Source organism: Trematomus bernacchii, unplaced genomic scaffold (assembly GCF_902827165.1).
Source record: "Trematomus bernacchii unplaced genomic scaffold, fTreBer1.1, whole genome shotgun sequence".
Taxonomy (NCBI): Eukaryota; Metazoa; Chordata; class Actinopteri; order Perciformes; family Nototheniidae; genus Trematomus; species Trematomus bernacchii.
Genome location: NW_022987608.1, coordinates 211,127 through 228,826, shown reverse-complemented (window position 1 = coordinate 228,826; position 17,700 = coordinate 211,127). Strand labels below are relative to the sequence as shown.

The 17,700-nt window shown below is 42.5% G+C and overlaps 1 protein-coding gene across 3 annotated transcripts in view; it reads left to right on the top strand.

The window, feature by feature from the left end:
* Positions 1–17,700, top strand: part of nav3 (neuron navigator 3) — a 208,340-nt gene that overhangs the window by 106,744 nt on the left and 83,896 nt on the right. For all 3 annotated transcript variants that reach the window (XM_034131356.1, XM_034131355.1, XM_034131354.1), the window contains 2 exons: positions 5,209–6,316; positions 9,376–9,491. In XM_034131356.1, the coding sequence (XP_033987247.1) occupies positions 5,209–6,316; positions 9,376–9,491 (1,224 nt within the window). The remainder of the gene's footprint in view (positions 1–5,208; positions 6,317–9,375; positions 9,492–17,700) is intronic.

Here is a 17,700-nt window from a genome sequence, read left to right as displayed (position 1 = left end):
TTATTTTCCTCTGCATTGGATTATTATCGGATAGGGTAATAACTTCATAATTAACTACGTCTGAAAGCAGAAGTCTAGGGGAAATAATTGCAAGTCTCTTCAGTGAGAATGTCACAAAATGATTTAAAAAGAAAAGCCAAATTCTGGAAAAAAAGTGAAATTTTGAATAAAAGAACTGACATTTATTTTAAAAGAAGTAACATTTGGTAAAAAAAGTAACATTTGGAGAAAAAAAAGTAACATTTACAAAAACGATTCTAAAAAAAAATATATATTTAGAAGAAAAAAAGTCAAATTCTGAGAAAAAAGTCAAATTTGAGATGCATTGTGGGACATGTAGTTTATGGGCAACGTGCTTCTGTAAATCGGCATGTAACCGTATAATAAACGTATTATTCTTTGCAAGCTCTTGTGGGGCTACATAAAATGAAGTCACGGGCCGGATTTGGCCCCCGGGCCTTGAGTTTGACACCCCTGAGCTAGATACTCATATACACACATATATACTCCTGGCAAAAAGCATTAAAGTTCCCCTTTAAAAGCATTTTTCCAGTCCGTGGAGCTGAGGGAGGATCAGTAGGACGTGATGGAGGTGAAGAAGAGATGCATTTAGACGTTGGTGTAAAAAACAAATCAACAATACTTTTAACCGACAGAAAAAGGGACAAAACAACAAACAAATAAATCATCAGGCAGCTTTTCCTTTTCCCTCGCTTTAACTCCTACAATTTGACTCACTTACGTTTTGATTGAGACAGAAATGGCAGTCCAAGAATTGTGATAAATGCTATCGAGAAACTGAATGTAATAGTCCTGTGCTTAAGTGTTCCAATGTGTTTATTGTTCAGTAAACCGCATCATAAATGTTTCAATCGATCAGTTTCATCTCAAGGTTTTTTTTAGTGTATTTGTCCTCCTCACACTGCAGCAGACCGAGCTTCACTTGGCAGAGATAAGACTCGCTGCAGGGGAGATGAAACTGCGTTTTGGTCCAAAGTAAAAGTAAAATAAAAATCAATTGTGGGTAAATGTCAGCAATGCAGACAAAACCTTGTGGGCAGAAACAGAAACCGAGAGCAGGAGAGAGTGAAACAGACACAGGATGTTTCCCCCCCCCCCCCCCCCCCCCCATCTTCTTTATTTATCTTTCTCATGTTTTTAATCTTTTATTCCATCATTTTGACGACAACTAATCAATTTTTTAATTTGAAGAGGATAAAAGGAAGTGTCTTGACAGAAGAACTTCTCATTTATTTGTTATATGTTTCTGGTGCTTCTGTCTTGATTAATAACCTCACAAAAAACGTCATTTAAATTTAGAAAATGGTACCATTAACTGTAAAACAACGCTAAAGCAGCATATGGATTAGGGCGGGGCTAGTTTATGATTGACAGGTGGCTATCACAGTGAGCAGGGCTGACCCTGGCCAACATGAGGCCCCACGCAAAGTTATATGATGAGGCCCTCTGTATCGCGAGCGTCGTCGTCGACGGGGGGACGGGTGCTAGTGGAGCCGTGCCGCGCCACACTAATTGCAGCGCATACTGTACTGTAGGTGCGCCGCATTTTCGGCTCCGTTGAGGCACCCTCCGCAAGGTGAGGCCCCCTCCGCAAGGTAGGGAGGGACGGCCCTGACAGTGAGAATTAATGCTGTGTTTCAATGCAGATTTGATGAATTAAACAGGAACAGATGTAGTTGTGTTACACTCAGTAAAGAGGTCTTTATTTGTGTTTCTGTTCCTGCACGTACGGCCTTTTGGGACTGAAGTAAACACATTAGAGTTACTTTGTCTCAGGATTAAAGCTTTTACCAAGTGCATAAGCTGTCTTGTTGCCATGCGACTAACGATTATCAGATATTAATTGAAGCACCAAAAAGGGCACGTTTGTTAAATTGGACCAAAGGACGTTGGTGATAGCTCTCCTCGTTGAAAGGAATGAGGATGAAGAGGCAAACTCGGTGAAAGCTGAACGAAAATGTGCAATATTAATAATAATGTTCTATAATAACGTGCAATTAGGTATCTGCTACGATGTCTTTTGGCCCTAATCAATCATTCTTATCACTGTACAGTTTTTTATATTATTTATTTGACCGTCTATGTTTTTTGTAGTTATTTAATTAGCTCTTTTTTCTACACTGTTACTGTACAGTTTTATTATTATGATGCTGTGTTTATTGTATCGTTGTAACTCTGGCACAAACATTTCCTTTGGGATAAATAGAGTCCTATCTTATCTTATCGTCAATATACACACACACACACACACACACACACACACACACACACACACACACACACACACACACACACACACACTATGATAATGTCCACTGTGTACAGGATATTAGAAGTGACCCAACAACCCATTTATTTTTATAAATGTGAGTGTTATTAACAATAACTATATATATCATTAGCTAATTATGAAAGCACATGAACATAGTCATAATATCTGTAGTTGCACACAGCGAGTATCACAAAGGGTCCACCAACGCCCAGGAGAAACTGCATGTCATCCTTGGCCGCTGAGGCGAGAAAAAGAAAAAAAAAAAAAAAAGAGAAGAGAAGAAGAAGAAGAAGAAGAAGAGGAGTCTGTTACCATGGCAACAGCATGTGGTGAAAAGTGTGGTAGGCGCTGCAAAAAAAAAGCCTCTGGGGCTGGGCAAGGAGGAGCAGGCAGGATCTCTAAAGATGGGGTTAATTGAGTGGACACAAACAGACACACACACTGACACACACACTGACACACACACTGACACACACACACACACACACACACACACACACACACACACACACACACACACACACACACACACTGACACACACACTGACACTCACACAGACACACACACAGACACACACACTGACACACACACACACACAGAAACACACACATGTTTTTGAAACGTCTTTGATTCACATTGATAACCTGCCCTGAGGGTCTGTGAAGACGGGGTAAAAGAGAGGACAAACACACATGCACACAGGACAAGATGCTCCCCTATCCATGTCTTAATCACTTTCAGATGGCCACACACAGACACACACACACACACATACCATGTATACATCACTTCCGGGGACATTACATTGACTTACATGCATTTCATGGAGACTTATCCTAACCTTAACCAACACATGCCTAACCCTAACCAAGTCTTCACCCTAAAATTAATGATTCCCTTCATGGGGACCTCCATTTTGTCCCCATAAGGGAGGCGAGTCCCCACACGTGACTGTGTAAACAGATTTAGGTCCCCACAAGTATAGTAATGCTAGGCCACACACTGACACACACACACACACACACTGACACACTGACACACAGAAACACACACATGTTTTGAAACGTCTTTGATTCACATTGATCACATGCACACAGGACAAGATGCTCCCCTATCCATGTCTTAATCACTTTCAGATGGCCACACACAGACACACACACACACACACACACACACACACACACACACACACGACTGATTGGTGATTACTTGCAATAGTCATGACAGTTTCCCAACCTGTGAACTCCTTCCAGTAAATCAGTGTCCGTTCATTTGAATCTGCAGACACAAATATTTCTCATACAGGCAGGAGGAGATTATACTATTTAACTGATGGATAAACTTCTCACATGCACTCTTACTCTTTTTTGAATGCTTGAATATATAAAATATTTGCATGCATAGACACACACACATGATACACACCAACTATGGAGAATCAGTCTTTAGGTTTAGAGAAAGATAAAAAGGAGGTGGTGGCTTCTGTAGTCAACCCTAGATAAACAAAACACTATTTCCTGTGTTGAGTTCTGTAATTAGAAAAAGTGCTTTTTTTAACCAGAAAAGACTGTAGATCTCCGCCATACAGACTTTTCTTTGGATGTCAGTGTTTGAGACGAAACGTTTGGCAGGCAACTGACAAGGTAAGGTTTGATTTAAGCCAAGCCAATTGCCAGAAAGGAGCATACTGTCATAAATAAACAAAAACAATGTCAGTTTGATGGGTCCAGTATTTATCAGGGATTACCTGAGGATGGACAGACACGTGGGCACGGACAAAAGTAGAAGAAATCTCAAGAGAAGGGATGTCATTCCCGGCATGAACAGGCGTATAACAGATGTTGTGTGAACAGAATAAACAACAGAACATAGACACTATATAAGTTTCAGTCAGTCAGTTGAGGCTTTTGTTTGTTTTTCTATCCAGCTGGTTTTGTTGGATTGTGTCCTGAAATTGTCAGCAAGATCTTCATTAGAGGGCCCATGTCATGCTTTTCCAGTTATTACCCGTCCCCTTGTGTGTTATGAAGGTTTTTATGCATGTAAACGGTCTGCAGAGTCACAAACCCTCAAAGTACACCCTGTACCGAGTAAAACTCTAACATAGAAAATACCTCCCCAAAACGCCTCGTTGGAGATACGTCACTGTCCATTTGATTCTTCCATTTCGTTCCGGGTACGGCATGATGTCAAGCCGTACCCGGAACGAAATGGACCAATCCGTGGAGCCGTTACGTTACGTCCGCGGAGCCGTTACGTTAAGCCCCCGCTGATTGGTCCAAATTGACCAATCCACGGACTTCCTCACACACACATCTGTGTGCAGACAGTTGGGATCGCGGAGAAATTCTCTCTGCAGACCCATTCTCACAGCGTTTATCAACCTTTTTCTTACTCAATATCAAGCCACACTTATTGTTTTTACTTCGGCTGTGACTTTGTGTGTGCTCAGGGTGAGTTTGGCTGTGTATCACTAACAAGGAAACAACACCTCCACGGAGCTCAGCGCGATTCACAACGTCCCGACCAATCAGAGCACACTGTGCTCACAGGGAGGGTGGGGCCTGGAGCTATTGGAGCTACAACGAGCCGTTAAAGGCAGAGAGTGAAATTCAGTGAATACACGTAGTTTACAGAGATGCTGTATGAGAAACCAATGTGAGTTTGGAAAATTGCACAATATAAATCTATTCTAGTAGACCTCAACAATGGAATTATGATCAGTGGAAATGGCCATGACATGAGCCCTTTAATGCCCAAAAGCATCAGGTGCCAGTGGTTTCAAAGAAATTGTAGTGAATAGTCTCACATGCAGAGTCCTCCCTATAAGAGTTGCCCACAGTTGTACCCTCTTCCTAATAACCATGGAATCATAGTTTTTAATCACCTGTCCCTCTCTTCTCTCCTGCTCCAGAGGCGTTGAGGGGGATCCCGTTGCCGGGCGGGATGAACGGGAGCTGTTCTGGCGGCGGCTCGGTTCCCAGTAGCCTCAGCGGTCAGCAGCTGATCTCCTCCTCCATCCCCTCGCCAACCAAATCCTGGAGAAGCAAATCCATGAATCTGAAGCACAGCGCCACCTCCTCCATGCTCTCCAGCCCCACGCTCTCCCCCTCCGAGGCCCCTGAAGCCCTCCATGATGGGTCAAAAGTAGGCGGTGGTGGGCATCATCAGAGGTCAATGTTGGAGAAGTTTCGCTTGATTAACCCCAGATCGGCGTCTCGAGCGTCTCCATCTGTGGCGGAAATGTCTCTTGAGGAGGAAGACGATTTGTCGGAGTACGGTGAGGACGGATTTACGAATTTGGCGTGCAGCGGTGGAAGTAGTTCTACAGCAAATCAGATATCAACAAAAACCCCATCTCCATCCATCACTGCACCAATCAAAACGTCCCCTTCTTCTTCCTCCTCCTGCTCTAAAGCCAATAATAGCGGCAGGACAGGAGCATCCTCCAAAGACAGGGAGGACAAAAGCAGCAGCAGATCTGGACAGAAATCTTCTAAGGACAGTTCTTCGCCCAAAGAGGAGTCGTCGCCCACTGACGGGAACAAGAAGAACTCCAAAATCGCCAGTCTCATCCCCAAGGGAGGGAAGCCTTCAAAGAAAGATGGCGGCAACTCTTCAAGCGGCATCCCCAAGTCAGGACTTAAAGCTCCTTCCTCCTCTTCCTCTTCATCTTCCTCCACCTCAACGACGGCCAAGCCTCAGAGTCAAATGCCGAGTCAGAGTCCGGCGTTACACAGCAGTGGGAACCTGAGAGGAGGAGAGGCCGACAGAGGAAAGATGACTAAAGGAGGGCAGGGTGGGAGTTTCTATATCCAGCGATCCAGCGGGGGCTCAGAGACAAAAAGAACCAGTTTGACCTCCTCCACCAGTACCTCTGCACTTTCTGGTTCCCTTGGGATGCTGGGAGGAGGAGGAGGAGTTGGAGGAGGAGCGCTCGGAGGGAACGGAGTAGTTCAACTTCCTCAACAACAGCAGCACAACCATCCAAACACTGCCACTGTGGCCCCCTTCATGTACAGGTGAGACGTGTGTGAGTGTGTGGAACGGTTACTTAAAGAGGCCATATTATGCTGATGTTCAGGTGTATATCAGTATGTAGTGTCTCTACTTTAAAGAGTCCTCTCCTGCTGATGTTCAGGTGTATATCAGTATGTAGTGTCTCTACTTTAAAGAGTCCTCTCCTGCTGATGTTCAGGTGTATATCAGTATGTAGTGTCTCTACTTTAAAGAGTCCTCTCCTGCTGATGTTCAGGTGTATATCAGTATGTAGTGTCTCTACTTTAAAGAGTCCTCTCCTGCTGATGTTCAGGTGTATATCAGTATGTAGTGTCTCTACTTTAAAGAGTCCTCTCCTGCTGATGTTCAGGTGTATATCAGTATGTAGTGTCTCTACTTTAAAGAGTCCTCTCCTGCTGATGTTCAGGTGTATATCAGTGTGTAGTGTCTCTACTTTAAAGAGTCCTCTCCTGCTGATGTTCAGGTGTATATCAGTATGTAGTGTCTCTACTTTAAAGAGTCCTCTCCTGCTGATGTTCAGGTGTATATCAGTATGTAGTGTCTCTACTTTAAAGAGTCCTCTCCTGCTGATGTTCAGGTGTATATCAGTGTGTAGTGTCTCTACTTTAAAGAGTCCTCTCCTGCTGATGTTCAGGTGTATATCAGTATGTAGTGTCTCTACTTTAAAGAGTCCTCTCCTGCTGATGTTCAGGTGTTTATCAGTATGTAGTGTCTCTACTTTAAAGAGTCCTCTCCTGCTGATGTTCAGGTGTATATCAGTATGTAGTGTCTCTACTTTAAAGAGTCCTCTCCTGCTGATGTTCAGGTGTATATCAGTATGTAGTGTCTCTACTTTAAAGAGTCCTCTCCTGCTGATGTTCAGGTGTATATCAGTATGTAGTGTCTCTACTTTAAAGAGTCCTCTCCTGCTGATGTTCAGGTGTATATCAGTATGTAGTGTCTCTACTTTAAAGAGTTCTCTCCTGCTGATGTTCAGGTGTATATCAGTATGTAGTGTCTCTACTTTAAAGAGTCCTCTCCTGCTGATGTTCAGGTGTATATCATAATGTGTCACTCCTAAATGAAAGGAATCAAATCGGTTTCATAGTAAAGCAAAGAAAGAACGTTTTGCGCCACAATTGCTTGTATTTTTCTGGTTGTTTATTTCCTTCTGTCCTACACACATGGTTTTCTAGTCCTACCTGCACATCAAGACACAAGGAATATTCCTGTCTCTCTCTCTCTCTGATCAGCTGCTGCTTTGTGTTCATATTGCTCTCGCCTCCGCATCTCTTTCACAGTTATTACAGAACAAACACTCGCTGCCTGACAAGTGCCATGGCCTATTATTCAACTGTCTGGGTTTCATCTTTAAAGTAAGCAATCAGACTTTGGCACCAACTCTTCTCTGCATTCAACCGGTGTGACAGTATGTTGCATGTGACTCCCTGGTGTGACCGCCATCAGGAAGTGAGGTCAATCTGCCCAAAAGGGACGATTTTCTAGGTAATCCAGGGGGAAAGAAGAGGAGTCTCTGCGTTCAAGAGAAAGAGATTTAAAAATCCTATTAAACACGACTTAATCCTTCACCCCGTTGCTCCTCTCCGTCTCTGTTGTGCACCGTCAGCTCTGCCACACTGAGCGGTACTTTAATCCCACACATTTAGCCAGTTAAAACTGCTGCGTCCATTAATCCAGGGTTGATAGTGGCTGATAGTGGCAAACCTCAAACTAAAAGCACATGCAGCTCACATAATCACAAATAACTGTTGAAGTGAAGCAATATTTGAGTTGAAATGAGTGTCCTCTGTGCCGAGAAATCTCCTTGTGAGAACATTTCTTAAGATCTTTGTCCTCTTCTTATGCTGCAACACAGCCGACCCCCGCAGCGTGCAGACAGTAAACGTGCAGGCCTCCCTCGTGCTACAATTTACCATCATTTTCAGCCTAATTAAGCTTTTTTCTCTCGTTCGCTTTCTCTTGTATTCCCACCTGAAGTTGTGGCCTCTGCCAGGTTTATTGTGTGTTGGTTGATAGCACTTTGCTGCAGTCAGTGTGGTATGGTGCTCACACACACACAAGATTTTTTTAATGAGTCCTGGGAGCACAGAATATGTTAAAGAAACAGTTCATTTGATTACACTTACAAAATGTATATAGTACGTACTTTAAAAAAGGTTTTCTAAGCAGTGACATCAAGGAGAAATAGAGCTCAAAACAAATAATGGACTTCAACTGAGGCCATTAATTGACAGTTAAAGGTGGGGTAGGTAAGTTTGAGAAACCGGCTCGAGATACACTTTTTGTTATATTCCATGGAATGCTCTTAACATCCTGATAGCAATGTATATCTGAAGTGCTTTGACAAAAAATCCATAAAAAAAAGTCATCTGTTGAAGCCGTAGTACTGTAAAAAGCATGACCAATCATCTGAGCCGGCCCGGCTAAAATAACTGGATGGCCCACCTGCCTGTCAGCCTTCCATCTGTACACAAACTTATCTCGTGCCCTCATTGGTCATGTGCGCGTTCGTGTGTGTTGGAGGAGGGGCTCTGTAAGGAAGTGGCAGATTTCTTCCAGCTGTGTATTTTTAAATTCTAGCGATCTCGAGCCGGTTTCTCCAAAATTACCTACCCCACCTTTAAGGTGATGGAATAAACAAACATTTTTATTTTTGCTAAACAACACATTTTCTAGTAAAATAATTTGCATGTGCATCAAATTCCTTCACGAGGATCATCCAAAAAAAACATTGTTAGGCAATATTATACATAATACACACAAATACATACAAATCCGTTGTCAAATCCTGCAGGAAATTATTATTTTAGATGTATTTGAACTTGCTTGGCTCCCTTTTGGGTCAAATATTCCTTTTAATCGTTTTTTAAACAGGTTTCTTTAACAAAATGACCTTTCCTCGCATTTTTTTTATAGCGAAAGAGTGAATAAGACACTGAGCAGCTCTTCCAGGAAACACTCCCTTCATGGCTCCTTTGAAATGACTGTAATTAAGTTTAGCAGACACCTCCGCCTGTGTTTCTAACTGCTGTGTTGTTGTTTTTGTTCTTGATGCCTGCAGGACTTTCTCAGAGAACGACTGCACCATGATGGCCCCCGCAGAGCCCTGCCTCAGCCCCACCAAGGGGGAGCTGGTCTACAGCAAGACCGCCAAACAGTGCCTGGAGGAGATCTCAGGTACAACAGCTCAACAATGCATGTACATGTATGATGTGTCTGTGTGGGTTATACAGAGAGAGGGCAAAAGTACACACATCCTTTCCTCAAGTAGAAGTACAGATACTCGTGTTTAAAAATACTCTGGTAAAAGTAGAAGTACTGACTAAACTTCTTTACTCAAGTAAAAGTAAAGAGGGCTTTGAAATGTACTTCAGTAAAAAGTACCCATAACTAGCAGCTGTTTGAAAGAGTACCTGACCTCCCTTTATATTAATAGAACAATAATGTCATTGTTAGCTAATGAATGTTTCCATGCTGAACAACGGCAACATGACAACGTTTTCATTGGTCCCTCTTCTTTAGAGAAGACCAGGAAATGATGGATACACGGATCGTGTTCAAATCAATAGGCACGCAATGACTCTAAATAATAATGATCACGCCACCAAACACACATTCAAAGTAAAGGAACCAGCCTGTTTGGGAAATGTGAGAAGTAGAAAGTACAGGTATTTGAGTTCAACATGTAAGAAGTAGAAAGTACAGGTATTTGAGTTCAACATGTAAGAAGTAGAAAGTACAGGTATTTGGGTTCAACATGTAAGAAGTAGAAAGTACAGGTATTTGTGTTCAACATGTAAGAAGTAGAAAGTACAGGTATTTGGGTTCAACATGTAAGAAGTAGAAAGTACAGGTATTTGGGTTCAACATGTAAGAAGTAGAAAGTACAGGTATTTGGGTTCAACATGTAAGAAGTAGAAAGTACAGGTATTTGTGTTCAACATGTAAGAAGTAGAAAGTACAGGTATTTGGGTTCAACATGTAAGAAGTAGAAAGTACAGGTATTTGTGTTCAACATGTAAGAAGTAGAAAGTACAGGGATTTGTGTTCAAAATGTAAGAAGTAGAAAGTACAGGTATTTGGGTTCAAAATGTAAGAAGTAGAAAGTAAAAAGTCGTCAGAAAAATAAGTAGTGGAGTAAAGTACTGATACCAGAAACATGTACTTAAGTACAGTAACAAAGTATTTGTACTCGACTACTTCCCACCTCTGCCTCTGTCTGTTGAAATATGTCTCGCATAGGGATCTATTCAGCTTTTTGCCGCTGCTTCTAATTGAACTATTCATATCTCACACTGCACTGTAACTTTTATTCATGTACCTGTGTTATTCATATTTTATTATCTTTGCTTTTAAATGAGTGTTTTTAAATGCCATTTTATAATATGTTTCTGCTGCACTATTTCTTAATTCTCCTAATGTCTTTCATTTTTGTAAAGCACTTTGAATTGCCTTGTGTTGAAAGGTGCTATACATACACTTGCCTTGCCTTGCCTCATTAGGTGCAAGAGGACGATGCATTTACCCACTTTACGAAACAAGTGGTTATATTAACAGGGTTGTATTGTATAATTGATTAGCCCTACATTGTCACTACCACAAAGAGCAGTCTTCAGTGTTGAATAGTGAAGAGTAGCTGCAGGATGGGAGGTTTTTTTTTAAAGGCTGTGCAGAGAACAGTGCTCTGGTGTTTTGTATCTGTTATATTTCTTATTTTTAGACCACATAGTTGTGTGCAGTGATAGTAGGGGATCTCTCTGTGTTTGTGTGAATCCTCTGAGGTGAGGGGAGCTTGCAGGAAAAAGGCTTTCTGAAGTCAGGATGCTGCTGCAGGTGGAAGTCATTTTTATCTGCAGCTCTGCAGGTGGTGTTGGTGGACCCTGGAGTCTGTGTTTTGTACAAATGAAAACTGTAGAATAGCGTCTGTTTGCAAGCTTTGCTGTCTGATTCTTTTGTATGATTGTGTGGTTTAAAGGTGTCCTATCATGCAAAATGCACTTTTTGATGTCTTTTATACATAAATATGTGTCAGGAAACTCACAAAGTGTCAGAAAATAAAACCCTCTCTCTTTTCCTCCGTACCCAAATCTCTAAAAAACGGGGGGGAACAACGGAGCTGATCCAGATTTGCGTCCGATATGACGTAATATCTGAAATGTGGGCGGGCTTTACATCCACGGCACTATCAGAAACATTGCTATCAGAAACAATGCGCGACGCTTTGGACGTAATATGGTCTGTGTTTACATTAGCAAGCATCGCTAACACTCAGAGCTAACCTGTGTTTTTTTTTAAGTTAAAGGGGACCTATCATGCAAAATGCACTTTTGTACGTCTTTTCTACATGAATATGTGTCCCCGGTGTTCCAGGGAACTCACCAAGTGTCAGAAAACACAACCCTCTCTATTTTCCTCCATACCCAAATCTCTAAAAAAGGGGCTGCAACGGATCTGATAAAAACTGATCCAGATTTGAACACTGTCCTGACGTCAGGACGGTGGCGCTACGGCTATTGGGCCAACTCCACCAATCAGGAGGAGACAGCCACGGCATTGCCGTTCGAAAGCGCTGGAGACGCTGTAGTACATATGCCAGGCCTGTAGGTGGTGCTGTTCTCACTGAATCAGCTCTTGCTAAAACAGAGCTAAAAAATTTCAAATTGAGCAAAATGAGGCATGGCTAAAATGCATGATCTGTTTGGTATTTTGAAAAAAAAAAGTATAAATATGCCTTATATAGGTATGGTCCTACACTATATTATTAAAATATAGCATGATAGGTCCACTTTAAGAACCCAAAATCAGCTTTTCTCTAACAGGGCTGGAATAGAGGGATATGAGGGATGTCTAAAATGCATGATCTGTTTGGTATTTGGAGCAAAACACATCATAGACATGTTTTTTGATATTTTTCTTGATATATCTGAGACCCATAATATATGCCTAAAGATAGCATGATAGGAAACCTTTAAAGTTTGTTAGTTTGCATGCCTTTCGTTGTGTTTCTGTGTGTGTTTATTTGTGTTCACTGGGGGGAAGGGGGGTCCCTGCTCTGCGCTGGTTTCTTGTCTGGGAGGAAAAGGTCAGCGCTGACAGCTGGACTCAGAGACGCTGCAGGCTGCCATCATGTGTTCTCATCCAGACCCAGGATCAGTTCGCTCAGCGATGGCATTTGCAAAGTGTTACCTGACTTTTAATGGATATTTTGTATCCAAAGCTCCCAAAGTGCTACAGGTATTTAGACTACATAGTCAATTCACTTCACAGGAACTATACCGGAGCAGAAAACGTGTATATCAAAGTTGTTTGCATTTAAGACCCTCTGAAGACTCATGGTGAGGACATGGTGTAGCTCTCGATGGACACGTCGTTGTCAGATATTTCCTGATGCAGCCATGTTTCCGTAAACCACATTAAACTACACTCCAAATATTGCGTCTGAATCCTAGCTTACGCCGTTAGCTCGTCCATTTCTTTAGCAAGTTATCTTACGTTGCCCATGATGACGGGGGCTTATATCTCCTTTTCAATATAAATCTGGAGCCAGCTCTCCTTCTTCGTCTCTTTGGTTTATTCTGCATCCTCTGTGTCCTTTCCAGATTTCAGTGTGAGACTATGCTAACTGGATTTAGCGTGATTAGCTTCTCCCAGTGGCCTGGATGCACAACAGCAGCAACTCAACGGCAAAAACAAAAACTTAATCTCTCTACAAAATAAGTTTATAGGGGGCACAGCATATTATTTTACTCAGAAAATAAGTAAGATTAAATAAGAGCAAGTTGAAAATAGTACAAATCTAGCAGGAGCAACAGGTCGCAAGAACGATACGCTGCAACTACTCAGAAACCGGACTGTGTTCTCCAATACTTCCTACTATTTTATATATTAAGGTTTATAATGCGATTCAATTTCTTATAAAACCTGTACAACAGAAAGCTGCATACTTCCTGTTTGTGAAGCCTGCAAACGTCTTTATTGTGTTTTAATTACAGTCAGTGGCATCTGTGCTCCTGCAGCTGAGAGGTCAGGGACATTTTGATCCGTTTTAAGACGTTTTCTAACCACAAAGCTACATTCCTGACAGAGAGCCGGATGAGAGGTTACAACTGGAAATGCACAATCAAAAAAACATGATCCGCTGGCAGAGAGAAAAGCTTGAGTTTCAACTGCATCTCACCTTAAGAAAACAAAGATTGTCACAACTTAATATCTTTGCATTCATTCTATATGATAGATAGATAGATAGATAGATAGATAGATAGATAGATAGATAGATAGATAGATAGATAGATAGATAGATAGATAGATGGATGGATGGATGGATGGATGGATGGATGGATGGATGGATGGATGGATGGATAGATAGATGGATGGATGGATGGATGGATGGATGGATGGATGGATGGATGGATGGATGGATGGATGGATGGATAGATGGATAGATGGATAGATAGATAGATAGATTATTCAATATCAAATTGAATATGAATGTTGAATGTATCCGCTGTTTTAATCCTTTGGTCATAAAGTGTAGTGATAGAAGTCCCCTAAAAAATGCCCCTTTGGTAGATATATTGATTTCATCCTTGTAATAACAACAAAGGGAGTCAACATGGATGATAAATCACTCATGCCAGAAAAGGGATCGGGGCAATCTCCAGTGCACAAACAACAGCGTGATTACAGGTTTGGGGGATGTCAGGTCTGCAGTTTCATTCCAGACGTTTTGCTTTGGTTTGCCACTTTTCTGAAGACCGTCATTTGAAAGATGGAATTAGACAGCAGCCTTTGTTTGGGGTCCATTTCAAACACTTGCTTTCCTGTTGTCACACACTTCATGGCTGTTTCACATGCTTTGCTTTTCCAGCTCTTTGTCCAAACAGAGGCACAAATTAGCTACTGGGATGTAAATTCATGTGTGTGTGTGCATACAGTATACTGCAAATACCACATGACAAGCACACAATTGCCCACACTCAAATGTTTATTTAAGCATTTGTGAAATGATTTGTAGACAAGAAAGATTCTCAGAAGTAGTTTTGCTGATTTGATTGTTATTAAAGGGGTCCTATTCTGCTGATGTTCAGGTGTATATCAGTATGTAGTGTCTCTGCTTTAAAGAGTCCTCTCCTGCTGATGTTCAGGTGTATATCAGTATGTAGTGTCTCTACTTTAAAGAGTCCTCTCCTGCTGATGTTCAGGTGTATATCAGTATGTAGTGTCTCTACTTTAAAGAGTCCTCTCCTGCTGATGTTCAGGTGTATATCAGTATGTAGTGTCTCTACTTTAAAGAGTCCTCTCCTGCTGATGTTCAGGTGTATATCAGTATGTAGTGTCTCTACTTTAAAGAGTCCTCTCCTGCTGATGTTCAGGTGTATATCCGTATGTAGTGTCTCTACTTTAAAGAGTCCTCTCCTGCTGATGTTCAGGTGTATATCAGTATGTAGTGTCTCTACTTTAAAGAGTCCTCTCCTGCTGATGTTCAGGTGTATATCCGTATGTAGTGTCTCTACTTTAAAGAGTCCTCTCCTGCTGATGTTCAGGTGTATATCAGTATGTAGTGTCTCTACTTTAAAGAGTCCTCTCCTGCTGATGTTCAGGTGTATATCAGTATGTAGTGTCTCTACTTTAAAGAGTCCTCTCCTGCTGATGTTCAGGTGTATATCAGTATGTAGTGTCTCTACTTTAAAGAGTCCTCTCCTGCTGATGTTCAGGTGTATATCCGTATGTAGTGTCTCTACTTTAAAGAGTCCTCTCCTGCTGATGTTCAGGTGTATATCAGTATGTAGTGTCTCTACTTTAAAGAGTCCTCTCCTGCTGATGTTCAGGTGTATATTAGTATTTAGTGTCTCTACTTTAAAGAGTCCTCTCCTGCTGATGTTCAGGTGTATATCAGTATGTAGTGTCTCTACTTTAAAGAGTCCTCTCCTGCTGATGTTCAGGTGTATATCAGTATGTAGTGTCTCTACTTTAAAGAGTCCTCTCCTGCTGATGTTCAGGTGTATATCAGTATGTAGTGTCTCTACTTTAAAGAGTCCTCTCCTGCTGATGTTCAGGTGTATATCAGTATGTAGTGTCTCTACTTTAAAGAGTCCTCTCCTGCTGATGTTCAGGTGTATATCAGTATGTAGTGTCTCTACTTTAAAGAGTCCTCTCCTGCTGATGTTCAGGTTCATATCAGTATGTAGTGTCTCTACTTTAAAGAGTCCTCTCCTGCTGATGTTCAGGTTCATATCAGTATGTAGTGTCTCTACTTTAAAGAGTCCTCTCCTGCTGATGTTCAGGTGTATATCAGTGTGTAGTGTCTCTACTTTAAAGAGTCCTCTCCTGCTGATGTGCAGGTGTATATCAGTATGTAGTGTCTCTACTTTAAAGAGTCCTCTCCTGCTGATGTTCAGGTGTATATCAGTATGTAGTGTCTCTACTTTAAAGAGTCCTCTCCTGCTGATGTTCAGGTGTATATCCGTATGTAGTGTCTCTACTTTAAAGAGTCCTCTCCTGCTGATGTTCAGGTGTATATCAGTATGTAGTGTCTCTACTTTAAAGAGTCCTCTCCTGCTGATGTTCAGGTGTATATCAGTATGTAGTGTCTCTACTTTAAAGAGTCCTCTCCTGCTGATGTTCAGGTGTATATCAGTATGTAGTGTCTCTACTTTAAAGAGTCCTCTCCTGCTGATGTTCAGGTGTATATCAGTATGTAGTGTCTCTACTTTAAAGAGTCCTCTCCTGCTGATGTTCAGGTGTATATCAGTATGTAGTGTCTCTACTTTAAAGAGTCCTCTCCTGATGATGTTCAGGTGTATATCAGTATGTAGTGTCTCTACATGTCTCCATGCTTTAATGTTCAAAAAGCTCTTTATTTTTCTCATACTGCCTGTGCTGCAGCACCTCTTTTCACCCTCTGTCTGAAACCAGAGCCCAGTCTGCTCTGATTGGTTAGCTGGCCGGCTCTGTTGCGATTGGTCAACCAGCTTAGAGATGTCCCGCCCCTTAGCGTATCACGTACAATGTGTTGGAGCGCTAGCCAATAGGAACACAAGTCTTCCGTAGTGACGTCACCGTGTTCTGGAACTTTGGGATTTGAGCCTTTGCAGACCCTTTACATGCACTAAAACCTATAGAAACACAAAGCACCTTTAATACACGGCTGAGCTTTATGTAGAGGGGTGACTCACACATGCGGTCTGATAAGGAAACCTTGAGATGGTTTCTGAGGCAACAGCTTCCTGCTAACAGACAGCTGTGACTAATAACGGCTGCGCTAATAAAGCTAGCACTGATTGATGTGAGCGTGATGGTTCTGTGGTTTCATTGTTGATCCACGATAAGCTGCTTCGGTTTCTTAAGACGGCATTTAATTAAGTCTGGCAGCCAGCGTACAGGTGCTGCTGTCCAAACAACTCGCTGTCACGCAGCATGGGGGAGATGGAGAGGGGGGAAAGATAAGGAAGTGAGAGAATGAGAGGGATTAAGAGAAAGAGAGGTGATAAGAGGGAGGGGTGAGAGAGGGAGAGAGAGAGAGGGACGGAGAGGGACGGAGAGGGAGAGAGAGGGACGGAGTTACTGCAGGAATGAACAAGCAGAGCTATGTGAGCCAGCTTCATTCTCAGCTGAGAGGAGAGGAAGGCTGTCAGAGAGAGAGAGTCAGAGAGAGAGAGTCAGCGAGGCGGTAACTAACAGAGAGACAGAAGGTGTGAGAGAAAAGAGATTGTCGTTTTAAAAAGGTGGACGGATCAAAGGGCGAGAGGACGCGAGAGGAGAGGGAGTCGTTCATCCACGCCCCTGCTGACTGTGGTGGAGGAAAACAAAGCCAAGAAAACAGAAAGCATGAGGACGCAAAGGAGTGGGAGAAAAAAGTGACTGACGTGCCACCGTGAGCATGGACCGGCTCAGGGATGGATCTGGATTGTTTCATGCCTGAGAGGGAGGTGTTCTCTCCCATCTCTGGAGTTGGGAGACCTTCGGGAACACATATTCCCCTCCTTCCCTTCATCTGCTCTATTTCTCATCCGGGATGTGAAGCAGAAAGCCGGTTCTTCACTCACTGAGGCTGAGAGGAAAGGGAGGTTAGCGGAGAGATGAAGCGAGGCGCAGAGTTCTCCGTGTATCAGGGAGGAAGTCCAGCGAGACGCCCTCCAAATCCTCCTCCAGACAACCTGAACCTGAGGGTGAAACAGCGTTCTCTCACTAACCTCACCCTCTTGAGTGATGGCGAGCAGCGAGTTTATTCCTTCGAGCTGGACGACACACAACCTCGGATCTCCAAACCTCACAACTCCTCTTCGTGGTTCTCGCCCTCTAGCCTGCAGGGGAGCCCCAGGAAAGAGGTGGTCACCAGGGGGGGAACAAGAACTCGATCTCTATCGCTTTCTCTCACAAAAATGCT